The following is an 18,998-nucleotide window of genomic DNA, read 5'->3' as shown; positions in this document are numbered from 1 at the left end:
TTTTGCACCAGAACAAGTGCATGTTTATGTCGTGACATCAGCAAAAGACCTCAAATGTGCTAGTGACTATATGTACAAATTTGCCCATAGATACCATTTGAAATAGCTTTCCTTGTTGTCATATTCATGAAGATCTTATGACCAATATACAGACATTTAAGTGATTAAATGTTATGTAACATGATTAAACGGGAATCAGCTGGTGAAGTGAAAAAAAGCAGAGAGGCTCCCGAGAGGCCAGAGGACAAGTATCAGTCACATCAGCCCCACTGCAGCTAGTGTAGCCATGCTGCTTTACAGAAGCTGAGGATCTGGCCTTGCCAGGGCAAACTAAAGGTGTACTGTGAAAACAGATGCTAATAGTAACTTCATTTGGCAGCTCAGGGCAAGAGCCTTATCCCTGGACATTGCCTCTATATTAATTTGATAATTTCTATATCTCCACGGGAAAAATTCTGCTCAGATACTATTGTCTCTTTGCAAGACAATCCTGGCCAAGATGCCACAAGGTGACCATGGCAGATAACCTTCCATAAACCTGGAGACATAAAACAAGCCAATGACCTACTATATGGCGATAAATATAAATTTAATGAAGGCAGCACTTATTCATTAGGCGGAAGTCAAGAAATGACTCCCAAGTCCTTCAAAGAAAGTAGATCTGTTAATGTCACTTTCTGAATCCTCTGCCTGATGCCAAAAACCAGGGATGATTTCCCAAGTCAGCACGAAATACCAGTGCTTTAAAATTAACACCAGGAAGCTTTCTTACTACTGATAAAACTCTAGATTGAAGTCCAACTTTTTAAAGGAGCATTCAGCTAGTGTTAGACCCCACATTTAGCTTTTGTCTAAGAATGAAAGGATGGAGGTGGCAGTAAGAAGCACACTGTTAAAAATAAATAAAATTAGTTTAAGGGATGTTCTATAAGGAATCCCTCCTGAGATGGTACCTGCAGCTGAGCTGTTATGTGGGTGCTCCAGGTGAAAATGGTTGTAGGACAGAGGGCTGGAGTCTGCTGTGATGCTCAGGGATGAAATCAGGAGGAACTGCACTGAAGCCAGTGGAGGTGGTGGGGAAAAACAATGCTGGTTACTACCTGGAAGCAGAAGGCCCCAGTTTCTATGAGAGACAAAAAAGGGATTTTTTTCTCTCAAAATTCTGGCAAATTTTGGGCCCCTACACACCCTAGGATTTTACTGTGGTAGAAGGAGTCAGCAAACCTTCCACCTATATGATATACCCTCGAAACCCTTCTTTTCATTGACTGCTTTTCCTGGGAGTCATGCTTTATTTCACCTATTTCACCCTATTTTCCAGCACTGCTCCCTTCGCTAATCTACAAAAACATGTTATCACCTGGATCCACAGCTTTGTGCTCTGCCCCACCTATTCATTTCCCTCACAGTCCCAGGGATATCTTACACCTCTCCCTGGACCTGTCACTGCAGCCTCTGGGAGGGCGGAGGCAGGGTGCAGGGTGATCAAATGGAGCTAGCGCTGCTCAGTCAGGGTGGGGGGGAAATAAAATAATGATAGCACGACAAATCTATGTGAAGTCCAGGATTAAAATAAATAAATAAATGAGTGGGAGGGTTCTATTCACCTTCTCCTTAAATCCAATTTAAATCACTCTCTACAGCCCTAATCTATATCCATAAGTATATCATTTTGTACAACAAGCTTGCGACAGGTCTTAAGAAATTTATGTAGATTAAAATTCATGGGTGCCGTAGTACAGATTCCATATTATTAAGATTGATTAGGACAGCTGATGCTGTGATTAAAGAAGCCAGCATTTACTGTTGTAATTAATTAGGTATTCAGACACAACAATAACTGCAATAATAGAAAGAATGTGCTGATCCAGCAGAAAACAGAGACTGATTCTGTGTTTTATAGTCTCGTTTTGTCATTTAGGACATCACTCAGTCAAAGACATGTTGTCCTATTGTCTCTTTCTGTACAAATCAGGGGAGCCATGAAATCCAGGGAATTTGTGCCCCCCGCTCCATCTTGTGGGTTGGAAACATCTTTTTGTAGCATCCACAGGCATAGGAGATGCTTGTTTAGGACAACAAATGGCCATAGTATGGAATTCATATAGCTCATCCCTGGAAATCAGGATTATTCTTAGTATGTTCTTAATACTCCTGCCTCCAAGCCTCATCCATAGTCGGGCCCCTGCTGAGATGGGTGCTGTGCAAACACACAATACGAGTCATGTCTGCCCATGAAGAGCTTCCAGCGGGCAAAGCAAGAAAGACACATAAGACTCAGAAATGCGGAAAGGTGAAGGTAGTTGCCCAAGGTGATGTACTAATTCAACAGCAGAGACAGGACCAGGCTTCCCTCCCATTGCCTGAGCCCATAAACACATAAATCGGGTTCAGGTTGTTAAAGCTATTAGGGCGCTTAACTCCATATTTTTTGGGAGCTTGCTTTAAGTCACCTCTGAAAAATAAAGATCAAGGTGTTAACTCACTTAGGTGCCTCTGAAAACTTTAGCGCTTTGTATTTGCACCTTCTTCCAGATCAGAGGAGAAAACACTTTGGATCTGAAAAGACTCCCACAGCTGCCTTAAACAACCTCATTCATTATGGCTGCAGTGTGATCGCTGGAAGTACACAGCATCATTAAAGTAGCTTAGACTACAATTGAAGATGGCAACTTATTATATTTTTAATGAGTGCGTTCCTTCACTGTCCTGGTTTCAGATAGGACAGAGTTAATTTTCCTCCTAGCATCTGGTAGGGTGCTATGTTTGGGATTTAGGATGAGAATAATGTTGATAACACACTGATGTTTTAATTGTTGCAGAGCAGTGTTTACACCAGGCCAAGGACTTTTCGGCTTCTCGCTCTGTCCTGCCAGCGGGCAGGCTAGGGGTGCAGCAGGAGCTGGGAGGGGACAGACCCAGGACAGCTGACCCAAACTGGCCAAAGGGGTATTCCATACCATCTGACATCATGCTAAACAATATATAGGGGTGGCTAGTTGGGGTGGGGGGGCTGGTTGCTTGGGGATAGACTGGGCATCAGTCAGTGGGTGGTGAGCAATTGCATTGTGCATCACTTGTTTTGTATACGTTATTATTAGTAGCACTATTATCATTATTATTATTATTATCCTTTTCATTTCTGTCCTAATAAACTGTCTTTATCTCAACCCACAGGCTTCATTTTCCTGATTTTCTCCACCATCCCAGAGAGGGAGGGGGGAGGGTGAGTGAACAACTATGTGGTGCTTAGCTGCCGGCCGGGTTAAACCACAACAGTCCTTTTGGCGCCCAGCATGGGGCACGAAGTGTTGAGATAACAACAGAGCATGTTAAAACAAGATTCTGATAAGCATTACATCAGTTTAATAGTTGCTAATCACAATGCCGATTTTTGTGATCTCAAGTATGATGTACCTGCTTTCCGAATTGAGTTATATAGCACATTACTTACTGTATGTGTTCCCTGTTGCGTTGCTTATCACTTCTGGGGGTTGGTACAGGGTTATTATTTTGCTGTACTGTGTAACACCGGCTTACGATATGATAAAGTTACCGGCCATGAGACTAATTTGGTATTTGTACTCAGCATTGCCATCAACTCCATACTTTGGGAAGCCTACCTCAGAAACTATTAACAATTACACCTTTCACGCTTTCCTTCAGGGAGCCAATCTATGGAGGGGTCAGGGGAAGACATTTTTTCCCACTTGTTCACCCTCCCTTTCTCCTCTACCCCTTTCAGAACTCCAGGCGAGTTATGGTAGCTTTCCAAAATGTCGAATATCCTTGGGATGTTCAGACCAGCATGTTCTTATTGTTATGTCTCCTGAATGCACTTCAGGTTTTGTCTAAGGTTAAACAAATACTTAAGAGTGTCATCCAGAGATCTGTCCTGAGGCAGGATAGTTATGAGTGGCAGGGAGAGTGGGAGGATATGGGCAGGTTTCTAGAGCAGTGGTCACCTCCAGTGCTTTGGAAATTCACCCCTGAACAACTGCAAAATCCTAAAAAACTGGTAGAGTGTTTGAAAAAGGTGTGTCATCACCCTGGCAATACCAGAGATACACAAATCACTGCAACATGCTGGGGATTGGCCTATGCCTACCGAGCTGCATTCAATGCCAATATAACCCCAGTGACAGACCCTGAGGCCACTTCAACCACTGAGACAGGCCCAGCGGCCACTCCAAGCCCTACAACGGGCCCCAAGGCTGAGCCAGGGAAAGAAACTGTACCAGTGTCGGTTGCACCCGTAACCAAGATGAAAAAATGGTTTAGAGAGTCAGAACATTTAGAACGCAGAGAAACTCCTGCTAAGACTAGGTATAGAGAAGACGAGGCTGGGCCATCAAATGTGCAGGAGGATGAAGATGAAGATGAGGATGTTGAAAAATCAACAGTAACTACCCGAACCCTATACCAGCGTGAGCTACGAGATGTGCAAAAAGATTTTGGTTGTTGTCTAGGTGAGCAGCTTGTCACTTGGCTGCTCTGGTGCTGGGACACGGGAGCCAACTGTCTGGAATTAGAGGGCAGGGAAGCCAGGCGGCTGGGATCTCTTGCTAGAGGCGCAGGCATTGATAAAGCAATTGGAGATGGAGCACCAGGCTACAGCCTCTGGAGGCGTCTCCTGTCAGCTGTGAAGGAAAGGTATCCCTTCAAGGAAGAACTTGTATGTCTACCAGGCAAGTGGACCACTATGGAGAAGGGAATCCAGTACCTGAGGGAATTAGCCATACGGGAGGTGATTTATGATGACACAGACAATGAACGAATATCCACAGATCCAGATGAAGTCCAGTGTACACGACCCATGTGACGGAATTTTGTACGGAGTGCACCATCATCATATGCCAGCTCATTGGCAGTAATGACCTGGAAAGAGGATGAGGAACCCACAGTGGATGAAGTGGCTAAACAACTCTGGCAGTACGAAGAAAGTCTCTCCTCTTCCCTACAGGCCTGCGTCTCGGCTGTGGAGAAACTTTCTCAAGAGTTCCATCAACTAAAAGAGAACACTTTGGAGAAACTTTCTGAAAAGATCCACCAACTTGAAGAGAGTTTATCTTCCTCCCCACCTGTACAAATCAGTATCTCAGCCATCAGGGGTAAGCGTCGTTCTGTGCAAGGAAGAAGATATGGTGGGTACACACCCCGCACCACCCTGTGGTTTTACCTACGTGACCATGGACAGGACATGAGAAAATGAGATGGAAAATCTACCTCAACCCTAGAGGCACGGGTATGTGAGTTGCAAGGAAAAACAGTTACAAAATGGGGGTTCTCTGAGAAATTTGCTGCTTCAACTTCCAGCAGGCAGTCCTTTAGACACAGAAACAAAGATTCTGACCAGGATTAGTGGGGCCCTGCCTCCAGCCAGGGGGAGGAAAGGGAGAATCGGGTTTATTGGACTGTGTGGATTCAATGGCCTGGCACATCAGATGCACTGAAATATAAGGCTTTAGTAGACACCGGTGCACAGTGTACTCTAATGCCATCAAGCTATAAAGGGCCAGAACCCATCTGTATTTATGGGGTGATGGGGGGATCCCAGCAGTTAACTGTATTGGAGGCTGAAGTGAGTCTAACTGGGAATGAGTGGAAATATCCTCAGGAGAGGATATTTCAAGGACCCAAAAGGGTTCCGGTGGGCTTTTGGCATAGCTGCCTTAGAGACAGAGGACATTAAACAGTTGTCTACCTTGCCCGGTCTCTCAGAGGACTCTTCTGTTGTGGGGTTGCTGAGGGTCGAAGAACAGCAGGTGCCAATCGCTACCACAACTGTGCACCAGTGGCAATATCGCACCAACCGAGAGTCCCTGATTCCCATCCATAAGCTAATTCATCAACTGGAGAGCCAAGGAGTGATCAGCAAGACTCATTCACCTTTTAATAGTCTCATATGGCCAGTGCAAAAGTCTAATGGTGAGTGGAGACAAGTGGATACAATGGTGACTGGAGAACAAGTCTTACGAGGAGCGGCTGAGGGAGCTGGGGTTGTTTAGCCTGGAGAAGAGAAGGCTCAGGGGTGACCTTATCTCTCCCCCATCCCAGAGAGGGAGGGGGGGAGGGTGAATGAAAGGCTGTGTAGTGCTTAGCTTCCGGCCAGGTTAAACCAGAACATTCACTTATTTATTTTACCAGTAAAGCGTGGTTTATGGCACGTGGCAGATAGTTACAAATGGGTCAAATAAATGCTTCCCACTCATAATGATGCTTCAGGAGCTCACTGTTGCATTTTTTGAACTGCTGATACAAAATATTAAAGGGAAAGCTCTCACTCAAGGATTTAGGGTGGACAAACACAATGAAGCTAAAGATTTCCTATTGCAAGTAAAGGGGCTGCTGAGCCAGGTAATTTCTAGGGCATGGTGTATGACCAGACCGAATGCTAGGGGGCTTGGCTTTCATCCTGGACCTTCTACAGGTGCAGGAAGGTCACTCCTTTTCTGTTCTTCTCATTCACCTGCTCTTGGAACTCCGTGTGACCTCTTTGAAATGTCAGGGCATGCACTGGGGCAGGGGAAGCCAGTCCCTTTCTCTGCCTGCACAAAAGAATCCCTGATCCTGGCCAATGCCACCGGAGGGTGTCTGTTGTGATCAGGACTGATCCTGTGACCAACTGGCCTGGAGCAGCAGCCTGCCCATCAGCAGTGCTGCTAGCTAATTGACAAACTAACAGATAAGACTGTCATATCAACATGCCTGCAACTCCTCCCCTACAAAATGAGTTTGGGTAATGATAATAATTACAGATGGAGTTTGAATCCTGTCTCTGCTGGCAATGGGTGAAACTGGTTACTGCCTGATGGCTCTTTGTTAAGCCAAGAAAAATGAATTGATGGTCTCACGTCAGTTCCTGAGACATGAGTTTCTACAGCACAGGAATTCACCCATGGGGTGAATTGCTGCCAGTCTCAGCTGTGGCTTGGAAAGGTAGGCATAAAGGCTTGGCTGTCCATTTGTACTGACAGGTAGTCCTCACCAGAGAGGAGTGGGCCTCAAGTAGGGCATGAAGTGGAGCTTGCTGTCTTGCTAGCCCAGATGTGCCCACTGCATAAGTAAAGGGGAGTGGAGGGACTTTTGCAGTGTCTGCAATGAGGAGTTATAAAGCTATTCCTGGTAGTGGTAGGCAGTCAGAAACAGTAGCACCGAGAGCTGTGAATGAGGAAACATGTTTATAGTGCATTATGGACAGCTGAGGGAAGTCTTCTTTCGTTGTCCTCAGTTACACATGCCCAGACTAAATGCACTGAAGAAGCCAGCATCCTGGAAAACATTCCCCATCTGAGGCTCCTCAAAGTTGCCCTACCACTGGGTCCACCCCTGGCTCTAGTTGGGCTGGACATCCCCTGGCCCGGGCTATATTTATGCTTCCTTCCTGGGCACATCACTGGGCAGAAGATGACAGAGCAGTGCTCACTCTTTTCTGAGTGCTGTGCTCTGTGCCCTCTTCCAGTTCCCTCATTTTGAGTCACTGAACCCATGACAGCTGCTCCTGTCTCTCTCTTGTTTGATACCCTTTGATCTCTCAGTTTTCTCATCTTGCCCTCCTCTTCTCTTCCTGAGGAGGCTTTATTTCTGCAGCAAGCATTTTGTCTAGATCCTCACAATGCAATCCAGTAGGGGCAAGACCCATTCCTGGAGAGCAGAACTTTGATGGTGCGAAACACAGCAGAAACCAGTGCAGATGGCCTCCACTGTTATTGTAGGTCACACACTGTTACAAGAGACGCACCAGGCTCTTGGTGGCTAAGAAGTGTTGGCAGAAGAGTGCAATCCTTGTTACTATGATGAATGTGAAAATGGCAAATGCTCTTGTGCTGCTGCAAAGTGACTCGCCAGGTCATGGCACAACAGATTATACTCTTTGTCCCCACTATGTGTTGTGACACATTGCCATGTTCAATAGCTCTGCAAGTTGAAAGACTAAAGGGCAGGCATTAATGCACAAAAAGGCCAAATCTCCAAAGGAACTCATGCTAGTTGAAGGCGAAATTTTTGCTCCCTTGTTTTTCTGTCCATGCCAAAAAGTGCACGATGAAGCATTATGTATGTAGTGGTTGAGCTTGGAGAGGATGTGAGCATGGCTTGCAAAGTGTATGTCTGCAAGGAATTGTTTTCTGGTGGTGCTGCATGGATCCATAGCCCAACCAAAGCCACAGAAAGAGAGAACTCCTGCAGGGACTGGAGCTGTGATCAGAGATCTGGTGAGTAGGGATGTCTGACCTACTCTTGCCTTTGCTCCAAAGTCATGGGGATTTCGGTAGTGAAAAACCTAAGACCCAAATGATACTGTGTGTCTGTTCCTGCTCCAGACAAAGGGAATGTTAAAAAAAAAAAAAAAAGAGCACTGGTGAAGACAGAAAAAAAATAGTGAAACTACAGGGCAAATACAATTATATGATTTGCACCTGCTTTTGTAGTGCAAAGACTGGAGTTCTGAAGTCGTTTAGATGCAACAGCAAAAATATAGCAAGACACAAAGATGGACGTGTAGACAAAGTACACAATTAATGGGATTTATTTGGGTCTGAATGATGTGGATGTCATGCCACTACAGATTTTGATTGTCCTGTTTTGCTATTTTCAGGCAACAAAGCACATTCTGCTACAGGATATAACGGTCAGAACCCACATTTCAGTTTTTTTGTGGAGTATGAAAGAGTATCTGAGAGCAAAATTCAGGCATTAAACAACATAGAGCAAGTCATAACCATAGCGAGACTAGTCTTGCTATGGTTACATACATAATACTGCAGCACTCTTGGCCACTTTCAGAATGAGAAATATATCATAAAAGAAAATTGTTTGGAAGATGCTGACTTTGAATAGGGACTGTCGTGTTCTTTTCTTCTCTATAGTGTTAATGCAATTGCATGCTTAGCTTTAATATTTTATTTCTACCCTTGCATTCAGAAATGCAGAACCACAGGGCAGTGCCAATAACAGATGCTACAGAGGAAAGTGCGAAAAATCAATGAACAATGATGGAATAAGCTGCCCAGTGATGAAAATTTATTTCTAACCCCAAGCAATTAGTGGCTGGATTATACCATAAAACATGAAGGTTTGTGTCCTTTCTACATTTTTATCTAGTCTAATGTGACTGTGGATGTTCTCATTAGCCACATAAATGTCTAATCCTTTTTTTATTTTTATTTTATTTTATTATTTTATTTTTTTAATGCTGGTAAGCTCCAGGCCTCAATAAAGCGTGTGGCAAGGAAGAAAGTTTTGGAGGGTGTATTAATGCTCATGAGAAGGAAGAGAATATGATGGAGCAAACACGACGTGTCCTACACCTAACCTGCTACAAAGGAGCTTGCTGTCAAGGTTTCATTGCTAGTCGGGACAGGCAGAAATAAAATGAACGGTAAGGTTCTGGCTGACCACTTTACACCTCTGCTATCACTTAGGATGTCATTGAGTTATAGGGAAGCTGAGCACTGGGAAGGACCAATGTATTGCTGAAGACATGCTGAGATAAATCCCGACTTCACACAAAGCAAAATATTTGGAAGTCAGCTCTACTGGCAAAGAGGAGACCCTCATCCTGCAGTGAAGTGAAGCTAGGATGACTTTCACCTTTCAGTGTGTTAGGCTTTTGGTATTTGTGCAGGGGCTTACTGTGGACTGCTGGCTGAACAAGTCTCTCCAAAACTCAGAAAAGATCAGATTAAGGCCACTGCCTTTCATATAATCTTAGATGAAATACCTAACTCAAAGCTTTCTTTAATTATGGGAGTATTTGGAGGTAGTAATGAAAGCTCAAATCATTATGATTCATCTACAGGGATCGTCTTTTCTCTGATATCTGCAGTAATGTATCATGGAAAATTAGCTAAGAGGAGCTAGATAAAGCAGAAAAAAAGATAGACATAGAAAGGGACGAATAAACAGAGAGATGACAGACTGGAAAACAGGTAGATGCTTAGATGAACCAATGGATTTATTTATATCACCCTAAAGATAGGGTGCTTTCTTGCTGCAGTGGCTGAGCTCACTGAGCACACTAAGGCTTCCTTCAATCTTCTGATGCCTCCCCATAAGCTACCAAGAGCTTCCCATCCCTCTAACCTGCTACAAACGTACACGTCTAACTTCTAGCACAGTAAGACCCTTGATTTCAATTCTGCTTAAAGTTGAACTCATGGCTAAATGTTTACAAGTTTTGTGTGGGAAGAAATTATAACTGTGGGAATAAAAATGTTGTTTTTGCAGAGTTACATTGTTTAAAGGTAAGGAATGGGGTATTGAGATATGCTTGCAGTGATAAGAAAACTTAGCAGGCGACCTTGTAAAATGCAGACAACCAGACTCCTTAGAACAATTAGGTGAAAATCACGGTGTTAAGTCAGATAAGTGAAGAAACATTACCACTTCAAACAGTAAAAAAGTCAAAAGAAATCTGAAATTTAACAGGCCGGCAACTGAAGGCCATGCATTGTCTGTGAAGCATCAGATAGATTGTGAACCTGGATTACCCACTCAGTGGGGAAACAGGGGAGGGTCCTGTCATCAAAAAGTATATAAACTGTGTTTTGGAACCAGTAGGTGCGCTCCTGCTTGTGGGACGCCCGCCATTGCAATCGCGAATAAATTACTACTTCACTGAGAGCCTCGCCTGAGCCTAAGTTATTGGCTACGGAGTGTTTCTCACATAACTATTTTTTCAATACTCTTGATATTTCTGGGATTTCCTTTGCTGCATTCACAGTTGTTTTGTGTTCTGTTTTTTTTGTTTTTTTTTTTTTTTCCCAGTGACTTTGAGCAGTAACTAGGCAAGACTTTTGTACTTCTGTGTTATGTGATATTTTTCCTTGTAGCTCATAAACTCCCTAGTGATGTTGAATCTTCTGAGTTTTCAGAACTAGTTGAGATGGAAAGATTTATTTATATTTTTTTTTTTGTTAGGGCTTTTGCAGAGTTTTTGGCTGGAGTATCTGACTGAATGTTTGACTTCCTAACAGACTAGATTAATCTGAGTGCCCCAGGGTAAAATATGCCTTTTTGTATGTTGGTGACTAGGATCAATTAGTAACATTTATTTAAATTTTTATTGTTATGATTGGTATTATTAGTTTGTGTACACCAATTTTTTAGGAAGATCTTTCCATCAAAAGTACAGCCTGGAGAAGAGGGCTGTATCAAATCCCAAGGACCCTGGAAAAATGTCAGTGCACATTAAGGACCTGTAAACCCCTAAGTTCTTGGTGATTACAGCCTCACAGCGTCCATATATTTGTTAAGTACCTGTACAGAGGTAGGTACCTATTCTTTAATCTGCCTCATTCATTCCTGACTGCCAGGACTTGCAAAATCACTCTTTCAATACTGGATCTTTTGAGCTTTTCACAGTCTATGAATCCTAGCAGCCGTGCCTCAGTGGTGTACCACTGAAGGGTGAAGCTGAGCCAGTTCTGTGGCTGTACTGAAGGAGCTTCAGTCTCCAGACCTGGTATGGCAACAGGGTTTGAATGCAGCTGTTGTTTTGGGGACCAGCACCCACCGCCTGTGCACATGGTCTGAAGGTGCAAGGTATAATCCTTCTGAAGTAGCTTACACTACCTCAGATGTAGACAATTTCCCTAGGACTGAAGGAGCAGGTTGTGGTCTGGCTTACCTGGGTAAGGGTGGATGCCATTAGCAAACACGGCTTCTGCGGTGGGCTGCCCATTAGCCTGCGGCAGGAGGCCAGTGAAACCATTCACCCCAATTGGAGATGGGATGCTAGGCACAGTTGGTGCAGTTATACCAGGAGGTGTGCTTCCACCTGCAAGTGGGGAGAACACAAAATTAAAGCTGATGAGTACTGGAAGCAATAACTACATGGAGAAAGCTACTGACACAACAGCTATGACCACCACACAGAAGCTTTCTGATAATTCAAGAAATGAAAGATCTTCCAAATTTTCTCACAAAGAAAGGGACTGCTCACACCACTGTGGCATAATGACCACACGGACACCAGGGTTCTTTTAGGATCAGTAACTGCTACTTCTTTATTGATGACATAACTTCATTCTCTCTTACTGAGGGCCTAACTTCATCTCTCATATCGAGGGCATAACTTCATTATCCTAGTTGCCTCCCCATATTGAGGACAGGCTCCCTTCTTATACCATTCGCCCCACAGCAGTACTTTCCCACTAACTATCCATTGGTCAACAACTTTGCCGGGCAACCCAAACACCCAGCAACTTCCATGCCTTAAGGGCTGGAGAACAAGCAACCCGAGACAGCAAGGCGTTTCCTCAGTCACCCTTCTTTGTTCCCTCTAAACTCTTTACATTCCTGATGGCCTCATCCTTAAGAGTCCAATGTTATCACCAACCATGGGGCTTGCCGACCCCCATGGCCACACTCCCACACACCATTACAGGCTAAACTTGTCATTGCTCCTCTGTTTGGAAAGCACTGAACATAAGAAACGCTTGCAAAGCTTTCTTCAACAGAGAGGCCTGTGCTTGGTGATCTATCTCTAGACTAGATCCACAGCTAACATCAAGTAATAGAAGACTGTAGGAATATCATGCTTCCTCCTCAACTCTCTCCCTGGAGTATTACATGTTTAATGGCTTAATAAGCAGACATTTCTTTCCTAGATATCATTTAGCACCAAAAGCAAATTCACAGTCCCACCTTTCTACAGTTTCTATTTGGAGATGTCAGCTTTGTGGGCGTAGTGATTTCCAGGGCTACTCTTTCTGCACTCTCGCATGAATATGCATTTAACTTGCAAACTAATTCTAAACTTCCTCAGCATCAGAGATACTGAAAAGATTTGGCAAGTTGATTTGTAGCCTAAAGGCAGCCTGTGATACATTTTTTAGTGTTGCTGATTGGCCCTGGCCTGACTTTGTTTTTGATCTCCCACTGAAAAGGGGTAAAAGTTGGGCTAGATTTGTTTTTTTCATGGAACCATACTCCTCCCCTTCTTCCCAGCCCCCTGTCATGGGGGGCTGTAATGCTGCTATTTCAGAGAAACAATTTAGTCTGTATGTTTTGGGTGGGATCCTGTCACCCACCGGTGAAGAAATCTTACATTTCTGAGGGGAGAATTAAATCTCTCTGCTATCTGTGGGAATGGAAATGTTGTTTTTGCAGTGTTACATTGTATAGAAGGAAGGAATGTGGTATTGAGATATGCTTACAGTGATAAGAAAGCTTAACAGAAAACCTTGTAAAATGCAGACAGCCGGACTCCTTAGAGCAATTAGGTGAAAATCACGGTGTCAAGTCAAATCAGATAAGTGAGGAAACATTACCACTTCAAACAGTAAAAAAGTCAAAAGAAATTTGAAATTTAACAGGCCAGCAACTGAAGGCCATGTATTGTCTATGAAGTATCGGATAGGTTGTGAACCTGGATTACCCACTCAGTGGGGAAACAGGGGAGGGTCCTGTCATCAAAAAGTATATAAACTGTGTTTTGGAACCAGTAGGTGCGCTCCTGCTTGTGGGGCGCCCGCCATTGCAATCGCGAATAAATTACTACTTCACTGAGATCCTCGCCTGAGCCTAAGTTATTGGCTACAGAGTGTTTCTCACAATTTGGGGGCTCGTCCGGGATCCAATCACCTACCGGGGAGCCCCACCGCCGCAGCAGCAGGAAGGCATGCCCCGCTGATTTCAGCGGTCCTGTGCATCGACGGCGGCGGTTCTGCGGTGAGCTGACAGAGGGCCCGAGACTGATGAAAGAGGCAGGATCCGTGAAGTAGTGGGGAAGGGAAGAAGGTAGGCACTCCGGGTTTTAAGAATTGATCCGGTAACTCTGTGCACAGACCAAGGTAAGAAATATTAAGTATTGCCTTGGGGGTCGGGTGAGACTCTGTGTGATGTGTGATGTGTGATTGAGACGTACTTTTGTACGAAGCGAGTGTGGAGTCCTGATCCGCGGTTCCGTAACTCCGCGAGGGGTGCGGCTGGAGACGGACGAAGCGTGAGATAAGGGAGAGAAAGGAAGAGTCTCGGGAAATTTGGTGTATGGTAAGCCCTTGCACAGGGAAGTGCTTGGCAATACACCAGGGAAATTTGGTGTACGGTAATCCTTGCACGGGGTAGTGCTCGGAAGTACACCAGGGAAATTTGGTGTGCGGTAAGCCTTGCACGGGGAAGTGCTTGGCAGTACACCAGGGAAATTTGGTGTGCGGTAATCCTTGCACGGGGTAGTGCTCGGAAGTACACCAGGGAATCTGGTAAACTCATAGGTGTGCGGTAGCCCTTGCACGGGGAAGTGCTTGGCAGTACACCACCATTTTCCAGGATAGGAAAAATGGGAAATATGAGTTCCAGGGGACAGGGAGATATCCCTGGGGGAGTGCCTACCGAAAGTTCTTCCTGAAGAATTATAAGAAATTGGAAAAATAATCTCAAAATTGGAGGAGATGGTAAAAATAAATAAATAAATAAATATGGTTAAATATTGTGTATTAGTCTGGACAAAAGAACCAATTAAGGAAACAGCAGTATTTTGGCCAAAATATGGGCCTGATGAAAATTCAGGCTTGAAATTTATGTGTAAACAATAAGATTCCTTTTTTTTTTTGGAGGAGGAGCCAAGTTATGCTCCCTATAATCCTAATATTGCACCGGTGGCAGCAGCAGTCGCTCCAGGAAAGGAGACAGGGACTGCAATTAACACTGTCCCTAGAGAAGAGCGTACTCTAGGCTCTGGCAAGAATTAGAACAAGGTAGAAGAGGTACTGAGAATTTTGCCTTCCCTGATACTAACAGTACTAACACGAACTGTGTATCCTCTTAAGTGAACTTCCCCCCCTCCTTACCAGCAGAGAGGTTAGGAGTTTCCTAGGACCTAACTTATACTCTTGGGGAGGGGGAATTATGTACATAAATATGTTGTTTACAGGGAAACAAATGGGAATGATCAGGAGGAGAGCTGCTATACAAAAATGGGAAAGAACTCATCCTCCAGGACCAGGGGTAATACCGGCAGGGCAGAAATACCCACTTGCCGATCCTGGCTGGAAGAATAATAGTGTGCAACACAGAAATCATATGAGAGACTTGGGGTCAGAATGAGAAAGTACTTGGGGATGAATCCTGAGGACCCGGTATCCCAAGGGCTCTTGAAAGTTCATTTTGTGATTGAAGCCTGGCAAGATGCACAGAAAATGCTCCAGAAGGTGGGGGGGATGTAGTGAACAGTCACTGGGGGGCCCTCCTGTGGGAGGCCCTGAACGTGTGTGTCAAGAGGGGAGATGAGAAGGAAAAGCAGAGAGTGAAACTAATGGTATTGACAGTGTAGCAGGTAGTCAGGCAGAGGGTTGGAGAAAGAGGAAGAAAATCTTCAGGGGGAGTCAGGGCCAGGATGGAAAAGAGAGGAAGAGAGATGAAGGAATGGCAGGCAAGGAAAGCTACCCGTGTTGTGGCCTGAATCTTAGCAGGGACAGGCTTTGATGGGATGTTTTAAGTGTGGGCAGGCTGGCCACTTCAGGTAGGAATATCCAGAGTGGAAGAAGGAGGAGAGAAGGAAAATGGGATGAGGGAGAAAGGTATGGAATTAAGTTGGCTAATGACTGAGACTTTGGTGAAAGTACAGGCTGGAGAAAGATGAAAAGAAGAGTTTAAAAGGGTTATTGAAGGTGTTAAAGGTGTGGTATGTAATGTTTGACAGAGCTGTTTTTTGAATGAGTTGGGAAAGTTGAATGAGCAGGGAAAGAGGATGTAGGCATTATCTAAGTAACAGTCTAGAAGTTTTGGTATATTTGCTGTGGTGTTTGGTCAGTTTCCCAAGTATCGAGAAGGGGGGGGCAGGGGGGGGCAGCCTGCTCCACCAGGGGCGCCTCCACAGGCCACAGGGGGCTTCGGCTCCGGCGCCTGGAGCGCCTCCACCCCCTCCTTCTGTGCTGACTTTGGTGTCTGCGGGGAGGTTTCTCACTCCTCGCTCTCCCAGCTGCTGTTGAGCAGCAGGTTTTTGTTTGTTTGTTTTCGTGGATGTGCTCTCACAGAGGCACGGACTGTGTTGCTCATGGCTTGGCTCTGGGCAGCGGTGGGCCCCTCTGGGGCCGGATGAAATTGTCCCTTATCTGCCACCCACGGGGTGGTTTCTGGATTCTCCTCGTGGGGGCTGCCACTGCAGCCCCCTCCCGAACCTTGCCATCAAACACAATACACAGGGGCAGCTAGGTCATTACTGGCCTGTAAAGTATCAGGGATTAAATTAACTAATGAAACCCTAACAAGTGATGGGGGTAGAAGGGGCTGGGATAACAGTGCCACCTTTGGGGGATACCAAGCTGAGACTAGGGGATAAAACGATTACTGGGCAATTATTGTATGTACCCAAGGCAGGGACTAACTTGTTGGGAAGGGATTTGATGATGAAATTGGGCATTCAAATAGTAAGTTGTTAGACTGGAATAACAGTGGTATTAATGGAGTGGTCTCAGGCCCTGAGAGCAAAGATATATTCACCTCTGACTGGAAAGGCTCTGAAGTGGGGGCGGAAGCAACAATACAGATGGACAGTTTTACCTCAGGGGTTTACAGGGCCACCGATTTATTTGGGCAAAGTTCTAGAACAGATTTTGGAGCAATTCCAACCTCCCAAGGAGGAATTTCTGTTACAAAATGTGTATGATCGTTTATTGTCAGGACAGGAGAAAACAGTTGTGAAGGAAGCCACTAACAAGCTATTCAACTTTCTGGGAAAGCAGGGCTTGGGAGTATTGAAAAATAAATTACAATACGTAGAAAGAGAAGTCAGGTATTTAAGGCATCTAATGTCTGAGGGAAAACTGAGAATAAATCCAGAGAGGATTCAGGGAATTGTTGAAAACTAAGAAAGACCTAAAAAGTTTTTAAGAGAGATTTCTTTAAGGAATCAGGAGCCACGAAGCCTGAGGGAAAATGGATACTCCCTGATGGGAGAGAAATGCTGAATAAAGCACCAATGAGGCAAATATGATGTTTTACATCAAGAGAGAAATTGGGAGATGCAAGCAATGTGTGATGTTGTGCTAAGAAAGTATGTCTGTGTAGGAATATACACTTTAGTGAAGCAAATAAGCAGAGGATTTACCATATGTCAAAAGGTAAATAAAAAGGTCATTTGTAACTAACCTAGAGGGGGACGGGAGCCAGGGATTCGACCTTTCCCAAGTATACAGGTAGACTTTACTGAGTTACCTAAAGGAGGGAGATTTAAGTACTTGGTTGTCCTAATTGACCATGTGACTGGATGGGTGTAAGCTTTCCCTTCTGTATCTGCCACTGCAAACACGGTGGCTAAGGTATCACCGGAGCAAATAGTCCCTAGATATGGGATAGCTGAAAACATTGATTCAGATCAAGGAAATAATTTCACTTCACAAGTACTGCAAGGGTTAATGCAGGCCTTAGAGATTGAGTGGGATTTTCACACCCCCTGGCACCCCTCCTCTTCTGGGAAGGCAAAGCGAATGAACCAGACATTAAAGAAGCCATTAACTAAATTAGTGTTAAAAACCCAACTTCCTTGGGTAAAATGTTTACTTTTAGCACTCCTACAGGTTCAAACAGCACCAAGAAAGGATATAGGAATTTCACCGTATGAGATGCTGTTCGGATTACCCTATCTGGGCAGAAGGGATGAGATACCACAATTCGAAACAAGAGAGTTTTCTTAAGAACTGTATTCTGGGGTTGTCCTCTTCTTTGTCATCTCTCAGGACCCGTGGGAAATTGGGTCCTGATTCAGACCTGGAAAGGATCAACTCCGGCCCGAATGGGAAGGACACTTCCAAGTACTACTAACCACTGAAACAGCCATAGGAACTGCGGAAAAAGGTTGGACTCACTATACTCGAGTGAAGGCATCCGTCGACCCTAGCACCTGGGAAGCTGTTCCTACAGAAGACTTGTTGGAAGCTGAAATCGAAGAGAAAAATCTCATAGTGGACTCTGAGCAGGATAAGAGCTTGCAATTGTAAACTAACCTTTTATTTTCACAGGTAACTAATGAGTGTGACTTGTGATTGAGAGAAAGGACAGACCTATCGTGAATTGAAGTGCTCCCAAGGGGTTTTTGTTCTAGTAGTAGTGTACATCTTATTCTTTGTATTGATAATTATTTGGAAACCTAAGGTTTAAAAATAATGACAGGGAAAAATCAATTATTAATTTTGTTTTTAGTGATTGTAGGCCTCAGAGAAAGCCTTGGTCAATTGGCAACTTGGAAAAGGCATGACCAGATAATAGTAAGACGGGATACCCCATAAAAATATGGGTGAATGTGACAGAGGGTTATGTACCACAATCTGTCATGGTTGATGCTTGTGAGGTGTTAGCTTGTGGAGATTTAAATGCCCAACGACAATTGAGCAGAGAGAACAAATAACTGGTAGAGACCCAACAGCCAGATTGAGAATAGCTGTATGGAAACGATTCTCTTGCCATCAGAGAAAGAGAGAAACTCAAAGGGAAAACAGGAGAGAAAACAGGAGAACCTCTTCAAAATGCGGCAGTTGTCACAGTTAAAGAAATAAAAGATCTTAGGCAAACATTTGAGATTGAAACAGGGTATGGGGATGTGAATGCCTGGATAGAATGGGTTAAATATACTGTCCAGAGTCTCAACCATAGCAATTGCTATGCTTGTGCCTCGGGACGACTGATTGCCCAGATAGTGCCCTGCCCATTGGGGTGGACCGAGGACTCCCGAGGGATGCGATGTATGATTGCATTGTACCAAGAAAAGACTGCCTGGGGAAATGAGACCTGTAAGTCTCTCTCTTTGCTATTCCCTTCCTTGCATGATAGCAATATCAGGGCTCCCCCTGTATTCTCCACAGCTATAGGTAACCATACAGCTTGCCTCTCACGGCAGGGTGTGAGTGCTACCTGGCATCTGGGAGAATTTGCCTTGTGCACGAGGACCTTGAATGCTACCGAGGACTTGATGGGAAACTATTCAAGACTTGAGATCCCCAGGGCAGATCTCTGGTGGTACTGTGGAGGGAAGATCTTACGGTCCACCCTACCATCTAACT

General features: G+C 44.6%; 1 protein-coding gene across 11 annotated transcripts in view; it reads right to left on the bottom strand.

The window, feature by feature from the left end:
• The window catches only part of CELF4 (CUGBP Elav-like family member 4), an 888,080-nt gene that overhangs the window by 106,381 nt on the left and 762,701 nt on the right, over positions 1-18,998 (bottom strand). For all 11 annotated transcript variants that reach the window (XM_066986951.1, XM_066986950.1, XM_066986953.1 and 8 more), the window contains exon 8: positions 11,630-11,779. In XM_066986951.1, the coding sequence (XP_066843052.1) occupies positions 11,630-11,779 (150 nt within the window). The remainder of the gene's footprint in view (positions 1-11,629; positions 11,780-18,998) is intronic.

Source organism: Anser cygnoides, chromosome 36, assembly GCF_040182565.1.
Source record: "Anser cygnoides isolate HZ-2024a breed goose chromosome 36, Taihu_goose_T2T_genome, whole genome shotgun sequence".
In the NCBI taxonomy this organism is placed as follows: Eukaryota; Metazoa; Chordata; class Aves; order Anseriformes; family Anatidae; genus Anser; species Anser cygnoides.
The sequence above is the reverse complement of the archived record's forward strand: the minus strand, read 5'-3'. Positions and strand labels throughout refer to the sequence as shown.